Source organism: Pelobates fuscus, chromosome 6 (assembly GCF_036172605.1).
Source record: "Pelobates fuscus isolate aPelFus1 chromosome 6, aPelFus1.pri, whole genome shotgun sequence".
NCBI classification, from domain to species: Eukaryota; Metazoa; Chordata; class Amphibia; order Anura; family Pelobatidae; genus Pelobates; species Pelobates fuscus.
In genome coordinates, this window is record NC_086322.1 from 272,532,098 (window position 1) to 272,552,200 (window position 20,103).

General features: G+C 41.3%; 3 protein-coding genes across 4 annotated transcripts in view; 2 read left to right on the top strand and 1 right to left on the bottom strand.

Annotated features, from left to right (window-relative positions):
• Positions 1-3,877, top strand: part of SNX21 (sorting nexin family member 21) — a 55,180-nt gene extending 51,303 nt beyond the window's left edge. For both annotated transcript variants that reach the window (XM_063459153.1, XM_063459154.1), the window contains 2 exons: positions 2,814-3,579; positions 3,643-3,877. In XM_063459153.1, coding sequence (XP_063315223.1) covers positions 2,814-3,503 — 690 coding nt within the window. In that variant the 3' untranslated portion in view covers positions 3,504-3,579; positions 3,643-3,877. The remainder of the gene's footprint in view (positions 1-2,813; positions 3,580-3,642) is intronic.
• Positions 3,876-12,624, bottom strand: ACOT8 (acyl-CoA thioesterase 8). Its single transcript, XM_063459155.1, has 6 exons — positions 12,421-12,624; positions 11,797-11,933; positions 8,020-8,245; positions 7,666-7,823; positions 4,414-4,605; positions 3,876-4,175 (listed from the first exon to the last, which is right to left on the bottom strand). Exons 1-6 carry the CDS (start codon positions 12,540-12,542, stop codon positions 4,057-4,059), a joined length of 954 nt encoding a protein of 317 aa, XP_063315225.1. The 5' UTR covers positions 12,543-12,624; the 3' UTR covers positions 3,876-4,056.
• Positions 12,625-13,489: 865 nt separating this feature from the next.
• ZSWIM3 (zinc finger SWIM-type containing 3) lies at positions 13,490-19,729 on the top strand. Its single transcript, XM_063425489.1, has 2 exons — positions 13,490-13,657; positions 17,564-19,729. The coding sequence occupies exons 1-2, from the start codon at positions 13,509-13,511 to the stop codon at positions 19,713-19,715; spliced, it is 2,301 nt and encodes a 766-aa protein (XP_063281559.1). The 5' UTR covers positions 13,490-13,508; the 3' UTR covers positions 19,716-19,729.
• Positions 19,730-20,103: the final 374 nt, after the last annotated feature.

The following is a 20,103-nucleotide window of genomic DNA, read 5'->3' on the forward strand; positions in this document are numbered from 1 at the left end:
GCATGCGCAATAGCCTCCCAATGCTTTCCTATGGGAAAGCATTGGAGTGACAGCCATGGAGGCAGGGGGCGACAGGCACAATGTGGGGAAAAAAAAGTGAGCAAAAACGCCCAGACACACACATTCTCTTACACACTCACTAATTATGTTTTATTTTAAATTTGCATCCACCCATCCTCCCTATCTTTAGGAGAGCTGGAGTGGATACTTTCTCTGGGTTTCAGTGAAGCTGCTGTAATCTTCCTGCTCTGCCCCATCTGGCCGGAGTGACGTCATGTCCTAGGATCACAGCAGTACGCACGTGGGAGAAGAGCAGGAAGACTACAGCTCCTTCGCGCATGCCTCGTTGGGGCTCTAAATGGCCATTGCAAAACAGGCTGACAAACACCCAGGTGCCAGGACAAAATTGCTAGTCACCATGGTGACCTGGGATTTATCAAGCCCTGACTTATATACTGTATGCAGTCTCAGTATGGATTCTAAAAGGTAGTTTATAAGCCAATTCATATAGGAGGATAAAGGATTTTTTGTTTATTCTTGTCTCTCTGTGATACCAATTGAACAGGAACTTGTAGTCAAAATAAAAAAAAATTATTTCATTTGTCACCTCATTGGATTGGCTGAGATCATCATGGAGGTGGGGCAGGGCCTGCTTAGCCAATCAACATCTTCTCATACAGAAGCATTGAAGCAATTAATTGCTATGGGAAAAGTTCAGACTGTGCAGCACTAACCCAGGAGGCACATTTAAAGGCTGTCTGAGGAGTGGCCACTAGGTGTTCCTAGGGAGCAATGTAAATACCGCCTTTTCTCTGAAAAGGCAGAGATTACAGCTAAAAGGCTGCAGCGACTGACTGTATTCACCAGAACAACTACATGTAGTTGTTCTGGTGACTATAGTATCTCTTTAATGAAGTGATCTTGGTGTATAGATCATGTCCCTGCACTCTCATTGTTCAATTATCTGCCATTTAGGAATTAAATCACTTTTGTGTTTGCTTATGCTGCATTAGCCACACCTCCCCTGGCTGTGATTCACTTCATTTTCAGTCAGATCTGTGTGTCAACATGTAAGATAAAGTGATCTTTGGCACACTTGTTTATATGTACCAAAGTACATTAACATGTGCCGATTGGAGCATTATCATAGTTGCATACTTGTCTATAATAGATAACAGTATTCCTCAGCTTACTTTAGTTTCAGGGAAGGTAGATGTTGCTGTAAATGTAAAGTTTACACTCAGAAAACACTTTTCTGTAAAATGTAAGTGTACATTTGTAATGTGACCATTGGAACTTGGCAACTACGACAGCCTTATTTAAAATAAATTAATCAGAATACTAATAAGAGATCATTCTAGTGCATAGATACGGGTCTATGATGAAATACCTTTAACCCCTTAAGGACCAAACTTCTGGAATAAAAGGGAATCATGACATGTCATGTGTCCTTAAGTGGTTAAAACAATGTTTCTATGACTTGCTTTAACTTTTTTTTTCCATACATTGCACTTGTTTTAAAGGTATACTAAAGGGTTTTGCAAAGCACCATGACTACTTCAGTGATTTGTTGTCACAGAAGCCTTATTAGCCAGTCCAGTACTAGAATTCAAGGCTGGCTAATGTCAATGCTATGCATAGGAATATGCACATAATTGAATTCAGTGGCTAAAAATGGTCAGGTGACACCCTCTAGTGGGATTAAAGAATGGCAATCCTGACAGCCGCTAGAGGCGCATCTGAAACGCTGGATGCAAAATTCGCATCCAGCGTGCAGAACGTCCATAGGAAAGCATTGAGAAATGCTTTCCAATGGACTGTTTGAATGCGCATTCCGCTCCACTCGGGAGCTGAAGTCGGCAGGGGAGGAGAGGTCACCAGCGCCGAGGAAGCCCGGCCCTGGATTAGGGTAAGTGGCTGAAGGGGTTTTAACCCCTTCAGCGCCACGGGAGGGGGACCCTGAGGATTGGGGCACCCTTAGGGCACTATAGTGATCCTTTAAGCATAGTTTAGCAGTCACATGTAGTACCCACACAGAGGCATGAATGAAATTACTCTGCAAGATATTAGAATCCACTGAATAAATAAACAATCAATCAGATGAATGGATACAGGAGCATAATGATTTAAAGGGACGCTCTATGCATCACAATCACTCCAACTTATTGAGGTGGTTACAATGTAAGGATTCTATCCCTGCAGCCATTCCTTTGATACATTTATCGAACTGGCAGATAGCGCTTACATACAGAGCTCAACCTCTAGCTGGAATTATCAATAAGTTGGCATAAAGGACGGATGTGGAAGGGCCTTGCACATGCTTCTCCCCAAGGTGACTGCATGTCCTGTTTTACTTGTGATTGATTGGTGCTGTGCCTAGGAAGCAGTGCGTTGAAGTAATTTTATTAGCTGGATAAGGATATATTATAATTAAAAACACAAACTGCAAAACAAATATATATAAATAAAATATGAAACATAACCAACCTTAAATTGAGGTATAGTGCCTGCTTCCATGAAGGATATTTTTGTATAAGGGGCATGGTAATGTTAGAAAGCTGGTTGACACAGTGAATGAGAAAAATCTATTTGTGTATAATTGCTTTTTATTCTGCTAGCACAGGAATATAGAATATAAATGACATGTATACCCACTAAAATAACAAGCATCCCGGTTATGTGCCCTGAGTCGGGGGTTGAGAACCGCAGGTTTACCAATCTAACACCTAGGTAGGAATACCTCAGGTTCCTAAAATTTCCTAAAATGCAAAAACTATTCCCCCTACTAAAAATCGGTGCTTTTCTCTTTCTAGGTGTACACCATCTTTGTTCTGCAATCTGGAAAATTTGACCCTTCTCCGGCCTATATCTCTTGCCGCTACTCTGATCTGGAACGGTTAAAACGTCGCCTGCGCACTCTCTACCCAGATGAAATGAGTGACGTGTCTTTTCCACGTAAGCGTCTGCATAGGAACTTTACATCAGAAACCATTGCCAAGCGCAGTCGTGCCTTTGAACAGTTCTTGTGCCATGTGTCATCAATGCCGTCTCTGCGCTGGTCCCCTCATTTCGTGGGGTTCTTTTATTTGAAAGAAACTCAGAAGGCTCAACAACTCACTCGCACAGGACTGTATAATATAGCACTTCCACTTTGGACAAATATTTGGCGCCTTCAAGACAAGCTTTGTCCTCTAGAGCCCAGTACTCATCGGCTGCTTGTGTTGGCAGGACTGGTAGCTTGTCACCAAGAGATGGACACTTTAGTAGAAGCGCAAATGTACAGTGAACAAGCAGTAGGACTTTTGAAGGAGGTAATGGACGCTAACTGCCCTTGGCTAATGCCTTTTCTGAATGCTCATATTCAGCTGTCATGGAGAGTTGGAAAAGACAAGAGAGATTCAGAGGCTGCCTTACAAAAGTTACAAGAGGCTGGGCATACTACACAAAATGTTCCCAGTCTGAAAGAAGTTCTCGTTCGAGAGACTGTAAATCTGAGTGTTTAAGGGAATATGAGGGATTTCTGGAATGCAATACTCTCCCATTTTTGGGAGATCCTCTGCCAGCTATCTTCTTTGGATTGTCTTTAACCCCTTAAGGACGAAATTTCTGGAATAAAAGGGAATCATGGCATGTGTCCTTAAGGGGTTAAAGGGCAAAAAAATAAATACAATGGTGCTACTACAAACCTTAGGTTGTGAGAACAAGGATGTTTTTTGGGATACCCAGTTTATAAGTCAACCGGTTCTGGTTGCTCAACCAAGTCATGAATCCAAGGAAAGTCTTCTATAGTGCACTTTTTAGGTTTGTAGCCTCTTGCTTGATGTAGTGATGTGGACACAAACTCAAGAGAAAAACTAAATTACTGCATCACCTGATCAATTGAAAATACAATTTATTAATTAGTTAATATTCTAATTATTTACAAATAGAGGTCTTGGCTCTTGGAGAACACCTTCAACAGCGCTTATTTCGGTAATGATGGATTTTCAGATCTGAAGTAATAATTTAATGATTCTGGTTGCTGAGATTTTGTTGGTAGGTTAATGCCACTTCTGATCACAACTTGCTGCTGGGTTCATTTTGCCTCACACGGAACACACCTTCCTGTGCACATGTCACAGCCAGAACACCATCCCTTCGCCATAAACGACCATGTACCAGCCCACGGCAGTTCCCTGTGCAACAGGAAACAATTCTTCATTGGTGACACAGATATAAAAGAAAAACTACTATTTTCCATACAACAGTATCATAGTTGAGACATGTGAGAATCCACTCCACCAGAAGTGCTTGCCTATACTTGCCTTTCTCCCCATCCTTTCACAGGATCCATAATGACCTTTTGAAAATAATCACATTCTGGATCTCATCTTTTATAAAGTGAACTTCCCTACCATCATGCTCTCCACTTACCAGCCCAGTGGCTTTCACACTCATAGAGCATCCATTCGTCAGCCCTGAATGGTGCATGAAACCACATTGAATGATCAAGCGATGCCATAAAACGCATGCGGAGCTTCAGGTGAGGAAGCAGAGCGGTACCCAGGAAGGAATAGTCCGAAATATAGGCAGCTACACAGCAGTGCAACCTCATGTCACCTGGGCCTGAAAACACAAAGGATTGGAAGGAGAAGAAAGGGATCATTACCGTTACCAGTATATTGTTATATTGTTTACTAAGAAAACTATATATATATATATATATTTTAACTATATATGAGTAGAATATATTTTCCGTAACGAAGAATAAAACCATACATAGCACTTAACCGGGACTTGTTAAAGGGACACTGTAAATAAATAATTTTCCAAATGTACTAAACATTGTTATGACAGTTTCTGCGCAACCGTAATTTATTTAAATGGGGAGAGGGGTATAGAAAAGTGTGTAATAATCCACCCCCTTAATCTGTTCCTGTTTCAAGGAGTCTCTGCATACCGATGCACACTCACTACAGGACCCATGCAGTCCCCACACCCCCATCACTCTGCATGGCACACATTCACTGATGGACTGCACATGTGCAAATTAATGTTGCTCATTTATGGGAGGAAATAACATTTCCGTTGAATCATGTGCTCAGAAAACAAGAGTGTCTCCAATGAGATGACTAGGGGAACAAAAAGTTAAAGGGACACTATAGTCACCAAAACAACTTTAGCTTAATGCAGGGGTGGGCAATCTACGGCCCTCCAGATGTTTTGGACTACCTCTTCCCATAATGCTCTTAGGGCCATAATACTAGCAAAGCATCAAGGGAGATGTAGTCCAAAACATCTGGAGGGCCACAGATTGCCCACCCCTGGCTTAATGAAACAGTTTTGGTGTTTAGATCATGCCCCTGGACGCCCACTGCTCAATCCTCTGCCATTTAGGAGTTATATCACTGTGGTTTATGAGCCCTAGTCACACCTCCCTGCATGTGACTTGCACAGCCTTCATAAACACTTCCTGTAAAGAGTCATCTAATGTTTATCCTTCCTTTAATGCAAGTTCTGTTTAATTATGATTTTCTTATCCCCTGCTATGTTAATAGCTTGCTAGATCCTGCAAGAGCCTCTTGTATGTGATTAAAGTTCAATTTAGAGAGCAAGAGATACAAATATTTAAGGTAAATTACATCTGATTGAAAGTTTAAACCATTTTTGTTTAGGCAGGCTGTGTCAATCAGAGCCAGGGGGGGGTGTGACAAGGGCTGCATAAACAGAAACAATGTGATTTAACTCCTAAATAGCAGTGAATTGAGCTGTGAAACCTGAGAGGCATGATCTATGCACTAAAACTGCTTGATTGCGCTAAAGTTGTTTAGGTGACTATAGTGTCAGTCTAATGTTTGATGTACAAGCAATTCTCCATTCACTTTGCCTGTCTTGTACAGTAAATCCGTTGCAAAAAACAATTTTGAAAAGCCTATCAGGGAGCTTCATGTAAAGCTCAGAGCTTCCAGCCTATCCTCTAGTTCCCACATAGATGAATAGGAGGTGCATTGCACATGTGCTTGATGCAGTCAATCATATTTTCATTAGATGTTGTCTGTGTCATGTGAATATTTACACTAATACAGTCTGCAGACATTTCCACTAAGATGACTCAACAGCATCTCCGGGTGTACAATGCCACACAGTGATATTGTTTCACTGGATATCAGTGGGGTGGAGGGAAGGTGTGTGGACTAGTGCTGTATTCTCAGGAGGGTGTAAAAAGTAGTTGAAATTAAGTTCAGTGTGGTTAGTAAGAAATTGCATTGCCCTGTTGCAGGAAATGAAAAAGGGTCCCTCTCCTTGCTCCCCACCCTCAGCAATACAACTCACAATAAAGGATAGTGTATGAATGTATGAACTCCACAGCAATACAATTCGTAATAATATAGAGTTTGTGCTATAGAGCCCTGTGACACACTAGTTATTTGCAGAGTCTTAGACCTCCATAATAATACAACTCCACAGTAATATACAGTATGTGAATGTTGTGTATGAATGTATCACAGAGCTCCTTAGCAATGCAACTCGCAGTACTGTGCAGAGCGCATCAGAGCATCACTGTAACACAATAAAATCCATAGAGTACATGGGTATCACAGATCCCCACAGCAAAAGTGGCTGTGTCTTGTGGGATGGCAGTGTGTGTTGTGTGTATTATATTTATAAAGTTTTGGATTTTTTTTTTTTTTAAACCGCTTCCAGCAACGATAGAAAATAGTTCCCTGTGGTGCAGAGGACTGGGTTTGTTGGTGGTCTAGTTGAGAAACATGTGGTCTGCATCTCTGGTAAATGCTCTTCCAATCCAGTCCTCATTAAATGATTTATAGCATTGCTATGATAACTCAACAGCAGTGCTCTGAATCATTATCTGAGCTTCGGGATGCAAGGAAGCACTTAATGTTGTCTGCAACTGCAGGAGACCACATGCTCCCTCTGATTATTTCTCATTTTATATATTACCAAATTGGGAGAATATTTAATAAACACTACAGTGTCAGGAACACAAACATGTATTTCTGACCCTATAGTGTAAAAACACCATCTAGCCCTACCTTGCCTCCCTAAATATAGTCAAATCTTACTTGTATTCAAATCTGCAGCTGCTGGCTCTGCCCCTGTCTGCCTCTGACATCATCAGAAGTGGTGGTCCGAGTCAGTTCCAATGCTTCTCCATAGGATTGGCTGAGACTGTCAAGGAGGCAGATCAAGGGCAGAGCCAGCACAAGTCAAACACAGCCCTGGCCAATCAGCATCTCCTCATAGAGATAATTTGAATCAATGCATCTCTATGAGGAAAGTTCAGTGTCTGCATGCTGAGGGTGGACACACTGAATGGCAGTGCTGCTCACTGTGCAGCACTGCCCCAGCAAGCACCTCTAGCAGCAATCTGAGGAGTGGCAAGTGGAGTTATCACTAGGCTGTAATGTCTCTGAAAAGAAAGTGTTTACAGCAAAAACCCAAAGGGAAGGATTCTACTTACCAGAGCAAATGCAATAAGCTGTAATTGTTCTGGTGACTATAGTGTCCCTTTAACAGTTTTGCAGGCCTCCCCACACACTCCCAGGTCCAGTTGGAATAGAGACCCTAGAACATCTGATACTGGCAAAGGTAAAACTACTCCAGGCTGTTATACTTTTTTCTTTTTTTAAATGCTGAAACCAGAGTTTTAAATCCTCAACTTACCAATCAATCCCTTAGCTCGTACCCAGAACATTTGGCGTGGTTCCTGTGGTGAACGATGGAACATATCTGGTGGGTTAATAGGTTTAATCAGGATTGGAACCTCCTGTGCCAGGATCTTGTTTAAGCCCATTCTGTGCTTTTCCACCAGAGAGGGATCCCTATTAGATGATAGGCAGAAGACATCACAAACAGGTCAGGTCACACAAGTATGCTTCATTTTATAAAGAAAATATCTGCACAACAAATTTAAAATAGCAGCTCTGTTCCTTCTAGAGTTTCCACTGGCTATACCAGACTTATCCAGGAATCGCAGTTATTCTCTCAAAATAAGTTGCTGTAATTAACTGTAATTACCGTAAGTACTTTTGTATAAGCTGCTCTCTAGTAAGCAGTTCCTCTGGTGGGGGCACCGTGGGCATTGTGAACTGATGCTTGAGTGGACTCTCCTGGGAACACTGGAATGAAGCCTGGCATGTCAGGATTGGCACGCCATGTTGAACAGCCTTCACAGAACGCACACTGAAACTGCGGCCATCACGAGTCCTTTCCACTTGGTACAATACTGGAACTTTAGGGTCACCTATTGTGGACATATGCAGAAAGATTAATTAGGTGCGCACTGATCAGCCACAACATTAAAACCACCTTCCTAATATTGTGTAGGTCTCCCTTGTGATGTCAAAACTGCTCTGATGTGTCAAGGCATAGACTCCACAAGACCTATAAACAGGTGCTGAAATATCTGGCACCAAGACATTAGCAGCAGATCCTTTAAAATGAAACTATAGTGCTGGTAATACAAAGTTGGTGCTGAAAGGGTTAAAACCCCCTTTGTGGCCTGATAGACAGCCACTAGAGGTGGAGTTAACCCTGCAAATTAAATATTACAGTTTATCAGTAACAACAATTAATCAAACTGAAGGAGCTATTGCACCCAGACCATTTTAATGAGCGGAAGTGGTCTGGGTGCTTATGATGTCCCTTTAAGTCGTAGAAGCTGGGGCCTCCATAGATCAAAATTGTTGTTCCAGCACATCCCACAGAAGCTCAATAGGATTGAAGTCTAAGGAATTTGGAGGCCAAGGCAATGCCTTGAACTCTTTGTCATGTACCTGAAACAATTCCTGAACAGTTTTTGCAGTGTAGCAGGGTGCATCATCCTGCTGAAAGAGGCCACTACCATCAGGGAACACCATGACATGCAGGGGTGTATGTGGTCTGCAACAATCTCTAGGTAGGTGGTATGTGTCAAAGTAACATACACATGAATGCCAGGACCCAAGGCTTCCCAGCAGAACATTGTCCATAGCATAACACTGCCTCTGCCGGCCTGCCTTCCTACCCCTAGTGCATCCTGCTGTTATCTCCTCCCCAGGTAAATGCACCCAGACATCCTCCGGAAAATCTAAAAGAAAACATGATGCATCAGACCAGGCAACCTTATTCCATTGCTTCATGGTCCAGTTCTGTCACTCACCCATTGAATGTGTTTCGGTGGTGGACAGGGGTCGTTATAGGCATTCTGGTCAATACGCAGCAAACTGAGGTGCACTGTGTGTTCTGATACCTTTCTATCATTGCCAGCATTAGGTTTTTTCGTAAATTTGAACTACTGTAGTGATCAGACTAGGTGAGCTAGCCTTCGCTCACAACGTGCATCAATAAGCCTTGGGTACCCATGACAATGACGCTGGTTGTCCTTCTTTGCACCACTTTTGAGAGGTACTAAATGCATACAGGGAACACCCCACAAGACTTGCCATTATGGAGATACTCTGACCCAGTCGTCTAGATTTCACTGTCTGGCCTTTGTCAAAGTCACTCTTTGTCCATTTTTTCTGCTTTCAACACATAAAACTCAGGAACTGGCTGTTCACTCGTTGACCAATATATCCCACCCCTTGACAGCCATTGTAAAGATATAAGCTATTCTCTTCACCTTTCAGTGGATTTATTGTTGTGGCTGATCGGTCTATGTGCACTTGAGTAGTGCTGTAAATTGCCACGCTTAAGGGAAAGCAGTATAGGAAAATGGTAAAGAGGAAGGGAGCAAAGACACACTGCTCTTAGAGGAACAACCAAAAGCTATTATATAAGATTTAGTGTTTTAGAGTTTGATGCATTTATCATTAATCAGTATACTATGGCACTGGGGTTCTAGATTCTTATCCCGATGTCATTAACCAAGCCAGTTCAGTTTGTCTGCTTATACAGGATCCTTCATGGGGTTTAATTCTACAGCCGCTTGTTAATTGTACCGGGTTAGAGTTAATGGAGGAAACGCTGACCTGAACAGATGCTAATAAAGAAGAAAAGGCAAAATTGAGTTTATTTTACAGAATAGTTTTAGAAAGCATACGATGAAACATGAAAATTGCATAGAATGGGTTAATGTGTTTTTGATGTGTTGCAATGCAATTGTTAATTCTGGAAAAATGCAGATGTCTGCTATATATCTATTTCCTGTATTCAAGGTTGCTATCTGGAGAAACTGGCAAGCATTAAATTGTATCCCTTCCATGCTGTACAGCTACATACAGGATGTACAAAGTAACCAGTTCTATAAAAAGAGCATTGCGTGTGTATTTAGATGAGAAATGCTAAACATCCATGATGACTTTCTGACATTAACACCGAAGCAGTAAGATACAACCATAATGCAATAATGAATTCATCGCGGCATCCGCTACTGTACCAGCATCGTCATTTTTACAAGATATCAACTTATTTTAACTTTATTACAAGAATAAAATCCGCTGAACTCATTTAGAAGAATCTCTAAATTTTTCTCAGCTATAATAGCACGCAGACACATCACGCAGTCATAGACAAAGGGAAGGCAGCTGGTGACATAATGAAGGAGACCAAATGTTCCACGGAGACATGTGTCGTAGCTACCAGCCTTCATTACAGTTTGTAAACTTTAAATGAGTTTGCTGCATGGGCCGTGTCCCTTGTGGACAGATGGTACCATGGAAAACATACAGGCGAGAGGTTTGCCAATAGTCGTAGCATAACTTAATTTCTCATTTCCCATGTAGGCTTGCATTCACTTCAGGGTTAATTTTGGCAGCAAATTTCAATTTAGTTTTAGTCGTATTTTAGTAATCTGAATTGTTTTAGTCGACTAAATCTCCAAAAGATTTTAGTTGACATGACTAAGATGAAATGGGTTTAGTTAAAGCCTCTGTCTCGTTTGCCCCTTGTCAGCCCCTCTATATCTCTTTGTATCCCCCCAGTCCCTCTGTCTGTCTCTTTTGCTCCTTCCCCTATCGGTCATTTTTTACCTATTCCCTGCCTCTGTGTTTTTTTGCCCTCACCCTCCACCCTACCCCCTTTCAGTCCCTCTGTTTGTCGCATTCTCTCCACAATCCCTCTTTGTCGCTTTGTGTGTCCCCCAGCCCAGCTATGCATCTAATTTCACCCACGTGTCTCATTCCCACAGCCCCCTATGTGTCTTATTTCCTCCCTCCCCCATGTGTCTAAGCCGCTATGGTTAGTTTTGGCAGCAAATTTCCATTTTGTTTTAGTCATAGTCTTTTGACTAAAAAGCCATTTTAGTTTTAGCCATATTTCAGTAATCGAATTCTTTTCGTTTTAGTCGACTAAGTCTCCAAAATTTTAGTCTGACGAAAATTGTTAGCTGGTGAAATTAACACTGATTCACGTACATCATTTTTCTACTGGAATCGCAATTTGAAAGGCCAAATAAAAATAAATAAATCAGTAGCACTTCATTTTTTGCAAACCAGGCATAAACCTTTTCAATGATCCTGAATTCATAGGTATTACTGTTCTTATTACTCTTCCCACCCATATTATCAATGTTCTCAATTCTTCTTCAACTTACTACCTTATGTCAACTTGCATTCTACAATGAACTAGTGCTAGCTAATTGGTTTGTAACTTTGACTACGGTCACCATGAAGACTGGATTCACCTTAGAAGCCTTGCAAATGTTCTCTTTCTTATTCCATTTTATATAATACATTGTGTGTGTGTATACACTATTATATGTATATATATATATATATATATATATACACACACACACACACACATATACACACACACACACACACTATAATTGGGAGGTAGCAAACAAATTGTGTACAAAGAATAGAATGTTACCTGCTCGTACGAAGTAGCAATGTAAGGAGTGGACATGCTCATCTTCATTCACAGATCTAGCTGCTGCCACTAAAGCTTGACCCACTATCTGACCACCAAATAATCTCTGTGTGGCTGGTATCCAGTGATGAGATCCCCTGTGTAAAAATTATGTTAAATGGGTTGAATCACTAATATGTATGCACTATTACAATAGCATGGGCTCTGCAAACACAGGTAGAATTATTCTATGCTGCTACCGCCTTCTGTGAAGCAATCAAAGAATTCTCCAAATTGAGACTTTGTTAGTACATGACAATAACCAAAGTGTGCTCCCTATGAGATTTCTTTATTAAAAAAATGATTTTTTCCGAATGAACAAAATTTGGGGAAAATTACCAGATTTCAACTAGATTTTCCATTCTCATATTTTGTAACAACAAATCTGATAAAAAGATAAAATAAGAAGTTCAAATGGGAGGGGGCCAGAGCACCCCTAATACCATAACCACTACAGCATTCTGTACTGATTATGGTGCTGGGAATGTGTTCAAAGGTTGAACTCATGAGCAAAGCATTCCCCATCTTTCTGTTTGTTTTATTATCATTTTTAGATAACAGGATAAACAAACAATCTCCAGGTACCTGAACAGGTCTTTGTCCAATTGCTCTAGATTTAGGACACTGGTGACCAGCACACTCCTCAAATCCGAGTCATTGGCTTCTTCCGGCTCTGGGAGATCATCAGGCTGCAGGGAGGCTGCCATCTTGCAAATCACGTGACTGAGAGGCGATCACATGACCATCTCCTCTACCCCTGGACCAAACCTGCCAAGCCAAGCCATCGCAACGCCCTCTCCCCTTTATACAGGATGCTGGAGAAAGAAAAAAAAGCGACTTCCGCTTGTGAATTCCATCCAATGGCTCTCGATGCTGAACGTTCGATCTCACCACGTGACGCACATCCACACACACTGATTGGCCGGTTAGCTGAACCATGCCAATCATGTCCTCATCTTCGCAGTCATTGGCCCATCTGTGAGTGGGTGTGGCTTTATCATCAGAAACTATAAAGGACTGCGGGGCGTGGCTTTAAACAAACCCTATATATAGGAGGAGGTGAGTTTTGTTTCGTTTGGCCGTTGCTTACCGGAAGTGCTCGGATGTTCGGAGCTGGTTCTTAAGTAACCAAGCAGCCAGCTGGTCAGGTATTCCAGGTCACGTGGCCATAGGGGGATTAAAGGGGAGAATAAACGGTTACGGCACCGGAAGCCAGGACTGACCTCAGTGGGAGCAACCGGAAGTGAGCCCACGTATATGGTCCCTGCCTGAGAGAGGGCCTCACACACACCGAGATTTACACCAACAGAATGAACAACATGGAGCTCTGAGTGCCCACTCACACTCACATAGAAAATCTGGGGTCTATGCAGATAAGTCCTTAAAGTTGATTTTTTTTTTTTTATTATTCTTTTTTCACCCATGGGCTACCACAGACCAGGCTATGGAAATATCCTCTCTAGAAACCACTAGTGACCTGGAAACCTTGACCATGCAAGTATCCTGATGGGATATTTATATATTAATATAAACATACTAAATATGTTCCTGTGAAACCCACTGGTTATCAGCTCAGCCAGTTGCCATCTCTTTTTTTAGAAAAAAGAAATATATATATATATTATTTAAACGGACTACTTGGCTAGAAGGCGCCAGGTGGATGCGGTGGAACGATGCAGGAGGGCAGTTGTTTTTTCAGCTACGATCACTTCAACAAGATTTTAAAAGAAAATGCCACCTACGACTATTTCCTCCAGAGCAGTGTGTCTGTGCGACACCATAATTCCAGGAATGCCGTAAACGAGGTGCGCCGCGATATCATGTAAGGATGGCAGATGAACTCTGCATAATTAGATTTTTCTTTTTGTATGTTTTTTTGTTTTTCACTTACAGGTTAATTTTAAAATGGCTATATGTTATTGTTGATGAAATACCATGTCAGTATCGAGGAATAGATTAAATGTGAATTATCTATATGTGACTTAAAGGGACACTATAGTCACCCAGACCACTTCAGCTCAATGAAGTGGTCTGGGTGCCAGGTCCCTCGGGTTTTAATCCAACCTCTGGTGGCTGTCTTCCTGACACCCCCTAGAAGCGCATCTGGTGCAGACGTTTCGCATCCAGCGTGCAGATCGTCCATAGGAAAGCATTGAGAAATGCTTTCCTATGGACTGTTTAATTGCGCGCCTGGCACTTGCAGCGCATTCCGCTACACTCGGGAGCTGACGTCGGCGGGGGATGAGGTCACCAGCGCCAAGGAGCCCGGTGCTGGATTAAAGGGAAACTCCAGTGCCGGGAAAACAATCCGTTTTACTGGCACTGCAGGTCCTCTCCCTCCGACCCCCCAATCCCTGTTTGCTGAAGGGGTGAAAACCCCTTCAGTAACTTACCAGAGGTAGCGACATGTCCCACGTCGCTGCTTCTTGCTCCGCTGCCCCTCCTCCTCTGTATTACGTCGGCCGGTGGGCGAGACTGATCCCGCCCACCGGCTGGGGAGATCTAATGCACATGCACGGCAATGCTGCGCATGCGCATTAGAGCTCCCCATAGGAAAGCATTGAAAATGCTTTCCTATGGGGAATTGAGTGACGCTGGAGGTCGTCACACAGTGTGAGGACGTCCAGCGACGCTCTAGCATGCAGGAAGTGCCCTCTAGTGGCTGTCTAGTAGACAGCCACTACAAGTGGAGTTAACCCTGCAAGGTAATTATTGCAGTTTATAAAAAAAACTGCAATAATTACACTTGCAGGGTTAAGAGTAGTGGGAGTTGGCACCCAGACCACTCCAATGGGCAGAAGTGGTCTGGGTGCCTGGAGTGTCCCTTTAAGGTAAGTAGTTGAAGGAGTTTTAACCCCTTCAGCGCCAAGGGAGGGGGACTTTGAGGGTGGGGGCATCCTTAGGGCACTATAGTGTGATGAAAACTGGTTTGTTTTCCTGACACTATAGTGATCCTTTAATAACTAAACACATTATTGTAGCGAATTGAAAGTTGGTTATAAGTTGTACTATTGATTTCTTTCAAATAATGAACCGTTTATATTTTAAAATGTACATTGCGTCCTTGGGTGTCCTAAAACAGTCAGAGCCGGTATGGCAAAATTGGATTAAAGGAATCTTATTAATCTATTTTGAATCTACACTCATTTAAACTATGGAGGCATTGGAGTCTGTGTGCCACTTTAGCTTCATGGGTTAAGCCTTTTGGAAACCACTTAACCCTGAAGTTTGGATCCTGACGCATCCCGCCTCTGACGCTCAGCTTTCTTTCTTTCTGCATTGTGATATGAAGAAGGTACAGACTAGCAGTCGATGAGAGCGGTAGCCGAAAAAAAATCAAACCACTCCCGAAAAACATGTAATTTCTGAACATGTTTAAGTAGAACTTGGCAATTGAAGAGTTTTCCTAGCAATTCATCACAAATATCTCTGCTTTGTAAGATTGACTTGCATGCTATGTGTGCACAGGCAGATTACAATGCTCAGCAGAAACAAAAGTCGGGAGAAAATGAGTTAAAGGGACAATGTAACTGTCTTCTCATTGAAGTGGCTATAGTGTCTGGAAACCCCTGGCGTCATCTTATTCAGGGTTAAAACTTTTTAGTGTATTAATTCTAAATGAGTACCTAGCAGCCCATTTCCTCTGTGCTGCTTGGGCTAATGACAAAGCATTGGCCTGAGCAACAGTGGGTGACCGTGTCAGCTGACCATTTTCAGCCTAACAGCGCTTATTGCTGATGTGAATCGGTATTGCAAGAAGGAATTTTCGCAACTCTTCCTCGCCATACTTCCTGGCGGGGAGAGGGGATTGGTTTTAAACTGTTGAATAATGTAGTGATAAACTAAGGTATATACATACTGATATTCACAAATAGAATAATAAACCAAGGTATATACATTAATATTTACACATTTTTATTCTTTTTCCACCTCTCTCATCAATAATAGATATTTATCTATTATTGTTACATATGCGGCCGATAGTACGCTAGGACGTGATTTTTCACCTCTTAATTTTTCCACACCCATTATCATAAACGATAAGGCACCGTACGATAATCTTTTGGTGAGGATATGGTTTACAGTCTTTAACTCTGAATAACAACTTTCCAATCTTTTAAAATTGATCCTCCAGACCCACAAGGGTTAAAATTCCTCTCTGGCAGTTATTAGGGTTAACTTTGACTAACCTATTACGTCATCAATCAATTTGATTCTAATTGGTTGATCTAAGGGTGACTATTTTTGAACTTGCCTCTCAGAATGGTTACTCCACTTTTATAACTTCGGTTATTTCCCGCACATCGGTTCCCCTATGATGAGCTGTGGGCGAAACGCGCGTGTCAGGGAAACTTGGTGATCCTGAGACTTTACACTTACCTTATGTTTAATTAAGAATTGACTCCTAAGTCTCAGGATCCCGAGTTTGTTTTACCACTATGGATCATGTCTGTATTGGGGAATTGAGTTATATACTATTTGATATCTAGCCATCTTAAGAGTCAGTGCGACTTGGGAAACTTCAAATTGGAAACCATTCTATTCCTATAGCAATAGTGGTTTAATACTTTTTTACCCACAGAGGCTGCACTTTGTGCTTTCTGGAAAGCGTTGGATCATGCACTTGGTGAACTGGCGTTTACTTTTAAAGTGTATTGCATAGATCGCTCAGCATTTATTCTTGATTAAGGTACCAGAAAGATATTTGTTCAGTACCTACTTTCATCAATAGATGCCAGTTTACGACTGATTCTGCTTTATTAGGAAGTGTGTTGCAATATTTTTTTCTTAGCTGCTGTAGTTGCGCAACATTGTATTCTTATGATAGACTTGTTACTGTATTGAGAGATACTCTCTATCATCTGAATTAAGCACTAAGCCCCTGTGGTTTTAAACTGTTTGAAAATAGTTCATTACCAAATGGGGGGACCCCAGGCACTATAACCAAGTCAATGAGATGAAATAGTTATACTGCCTACTACAGTATCCCTTTTAGTGTAGTATTTAATTTGTGCAGTTGATAGTTTATTGAAGGTACACTAAGTGTGGTTTAATGCATGTACCAAAAGTAAGGGCATATTTGTTCCTTTAAATTCCAGTTATTCTTACTTTTTTTTAAACTTGCTGCTCAAACTAGGCATACTGCTTCTGCATAATGTTTCTATACCTGACCTCTCAAACTTCCGTGGGTTTATTCCCTAAACTGATTTGCAGTGATTTTTTTTTTTTAAAAAAGGAATCGCAATATTTAGTTGCTTTTTTGCAGATGACCACGATTTAGAGTTAAATTTAATAAATCTTCACATTTCTGCTTGAACAAGTAGAATTCATCAAAACCAATAGTGTTATTCACTAATGTGTGGATTCAAAGTGTCAAAATCTACCCTCGAATAGCCAAGCTATATGATATTGAGATTTTTTTCTTTTTCCCAGGTTAGTTATTGTAACCTTAACTGTCCGCTACAGATTTCAATTTACTGCAATATTGGATTTAGTGCATAAACCCAAGATAGGTTGGTGTTTTATTCCTATTTTGCTGTTTTGACCTAAATGTTTAGATTCACACTTTAGTAAATGATCCAGTTATCAGTCCTCTCTTCATATGTAATGGTGAATGCAGTAGTATTGGAGTGGGTGGGATATTTGTATATATGTGTGTAACCATAATTTTTTTTCCATGTGGTGTCAGAAGACTCATCTTTGTACTTCTTTATTATCCTTTTTGCAGGTTCGTTGATGCAAGATTTTGCTGTTCATTTGTGAGGGGATACAGTGGCAAAAATAAGTCTAAAGTAAAACACTGCCCAGCCTATTTCATTTTGCAGTATGTTGAGAGACTGGATTGCTTGGTCGTAATGGAGGCAAACAACAATCATGTCCACTTGCAAGAAGAGCATCAGCCTTCACTCACTCCTGCTAATGATGCATCAGTTTCAAAAAAAGCTCGCGTTCGAAGGCGGCGTGACGTAATCTCAGATGACCATTCTAAACAGAGTTCCTCCAAGGAATCCACAGATTTGTCACAGAAAGCAAAGTCTTTACCGGTGAAGACTCCGTCAAAAGTAAAATGTGTTGCTCCTTCCCTCAGTGAGATTACTGACTTTGAATCCCCTGACGGCTCACTCTCTGTAGAAGCTGTGCAACGATTAGCAACACTCATGAAAAACTTCCTGCTCACTGATAAAGGTGCCAAAGCCACAATAACCATTGGGCCTGAGCAGGTACTCGAGCTGTTGTGCTTTCAGACCAGTAAAATGGGTGAGCACTTTGTAAAGTTCCCCGAGAGTCTCCTAATACACAGAGTGGATGTTAAATATGACTATGTCTTGTATGCTTTCTTGGTCGAGAGCAAAGAACGTGTAGGAAAACTTGTCCACTTTTCCTTTGTTAGAGAGGACAACGCACAAACGGTGTCCAATATTCTGAACATCTTTCAGGACTTCAATCCAGATTGGAAAAAAATAAAGATTATTTTTACAGATGTGAGTTTTTCTCACAGTGCTTCAATAAAACAGGTGTTCCCTTCTGCTCAGATTCTTCTGTCTGTCTACCACACGGTTATTTTTATCGAAAAGAATGTGAAGGCAAAACAATCCTTTAAGGAATGGCTCCGTAAATCGATAGAAGATGCCATATTTTGCACCTCTCCGCAAACGTTGTCTTATCTATCTTCAAAACTTAAGCCCAAAATGGACAAGGATTTGTATAATTATCTGTCTACAAACTGGTTTAAATGTGAGTTGCTGTGGTACACACATGTCAAAAAAGGCTTGCACTCGTGTAGTACCTATATGGACAGTTTGAACATGGTATTGGGTAAGATTTCCCACCTGCTTGGAAAGCAGAACTCAATGGAGTCAGTTATTCGACAGTTTGTAGAGAATGCGGACTGCTTTAACAGCAAAGGCTTGGAGAACCCTAATGATGGCTCTTTACGTTTTTCCAAGAAAAATAATATAAAATGCCAAATGATCAGGAAAAGAAAAAGTACACCCCATTCTCTGGATTCTGTAGCAGAGAACAACTTGAAAGGCAAGGAAAGCCCGTCTGATGTCCCTCTTACACCCCATTCTCTGGATTCTGTAGCAGAGAACAACTTGAAAGGCAAGGAAAGTCAGTCTGATGTCCCTCTTACACCCCATTCTCTGGATTCTGTAGCAGAGAACAACTTGAAAGGCAAGGAAAGCCCGTCTGATGTCCCTCTTTCCCCTGTTTACAACACAGATCCTCATTTAGTACATCCTTCGACCCTGACAAACCAAGATGCCATGTTTGAATCTCTACAGGAACATTGCAATGATCTGGCATTTAACCTTTGCTCAAAGGAATGGGAAGTTGTGCAAAAGTCCACACAAGTCATAAATGTGCGAGAGCAATGCATTGGAGTGCAGGTTCTGGAAGAATCACATCAGATCTCAACTGATGGTCGGTCTTGTACTTGTAACTTCAACAAAATGTATAAATTGCCATGTCGGCACATACTGAGCATGCTTTATATAGAGAAGAGAACAGTGGACCACACCATGGTATCACCCAGCATGCAAAAATATGCACAAAACGTCTTGCCAAATGCACAGAGCTCAGGCACTGAACTGCATTTGCAAGAAGGAAGAGAGGATAAAATTAACAGTCTGACTAAGGAGCTTTCTAACCTGCTTTGTCAGTGTGAGGGATCAGAAAATCTGGTCAGGTCGTCTACATTGCAGATGATAGTAAACATGTGGAGTGTGGCATCTAACACCTCCGACAAAGATCACCAAGATCTAGACAGTAGTCAAGCGTTGCCCTACAAGTGGGTGAAGAAAGAGCAGATAGAGGGAGAGGAATATTCTGGTTCTCGTGAGCTCTGTAGACTAGATGCATTCCCAATTCTGAGCTGAAACTTTTTTCTTTTCTAAACAAATGACCTTAAAATCTACTGTAGACCCTGTAATTACCTCTGGTGCCCAAATGAGATGTTTGTTCATAATATTTTGCAAATGGACTGGAAGCCATTTATTTATTTTTAATAGATTTTTTTTTTTTTTTAATGTATCCACAAATTTTTCTATGTTAAAGTGAATCGGAATACTGTGGATATCCAGTTGCGTTCAGGAAAACCGTCTGTTATCTGTAAAATGTTGCAGTGTCTGTTATTGCAGACAGTAGAACATGGAGATTCATTTAAGTGGACCTATTAACTAAGAGAAGTTCTCATTAATAATTAAAGTATAAAAGAGCCGTCTCTATATTATATCTATATAGATCTATAAAATGATTTTTTTTTTT

Coding starts and splice junctions, on each gene's coding strand:
- ACOT8 (XM_063459155.1), bottom strand. CDS start 12,542: ATGGCAGCCTCCCTGCAGCCTGATGATCTCCCAGAGCCGGAAGAAGCC. Junction 8,246..11,796: donor TTGCTACTTCGTACGAGCAG/GTAACATTCTAT, acceptor TGTCCACAATAG/GTGACCCTAAAGTTCCAGTA. Junction 4,176..4,413: donor GTGTGAAAGCCACTGGGCTG/GTAAGTGGAGAG, acceptor CCTGTTGCACAG/GGAACTGCCGTGGGCTGGTA.
- ZSWIM3 (XM_063425489.1), top strand. CDS start 13,509: ATGCAGGAGGGCAGTTGTTTTTTCAGCTACGATCACTTCAACAAGATT. Junction 13,658..17,563: donor GAGGTGCGCCGCGATATCAT/GTAAGGATGGCA, acceptor TCCTTTTTGCAG/GTTCGTTGATGCAAGATTTT.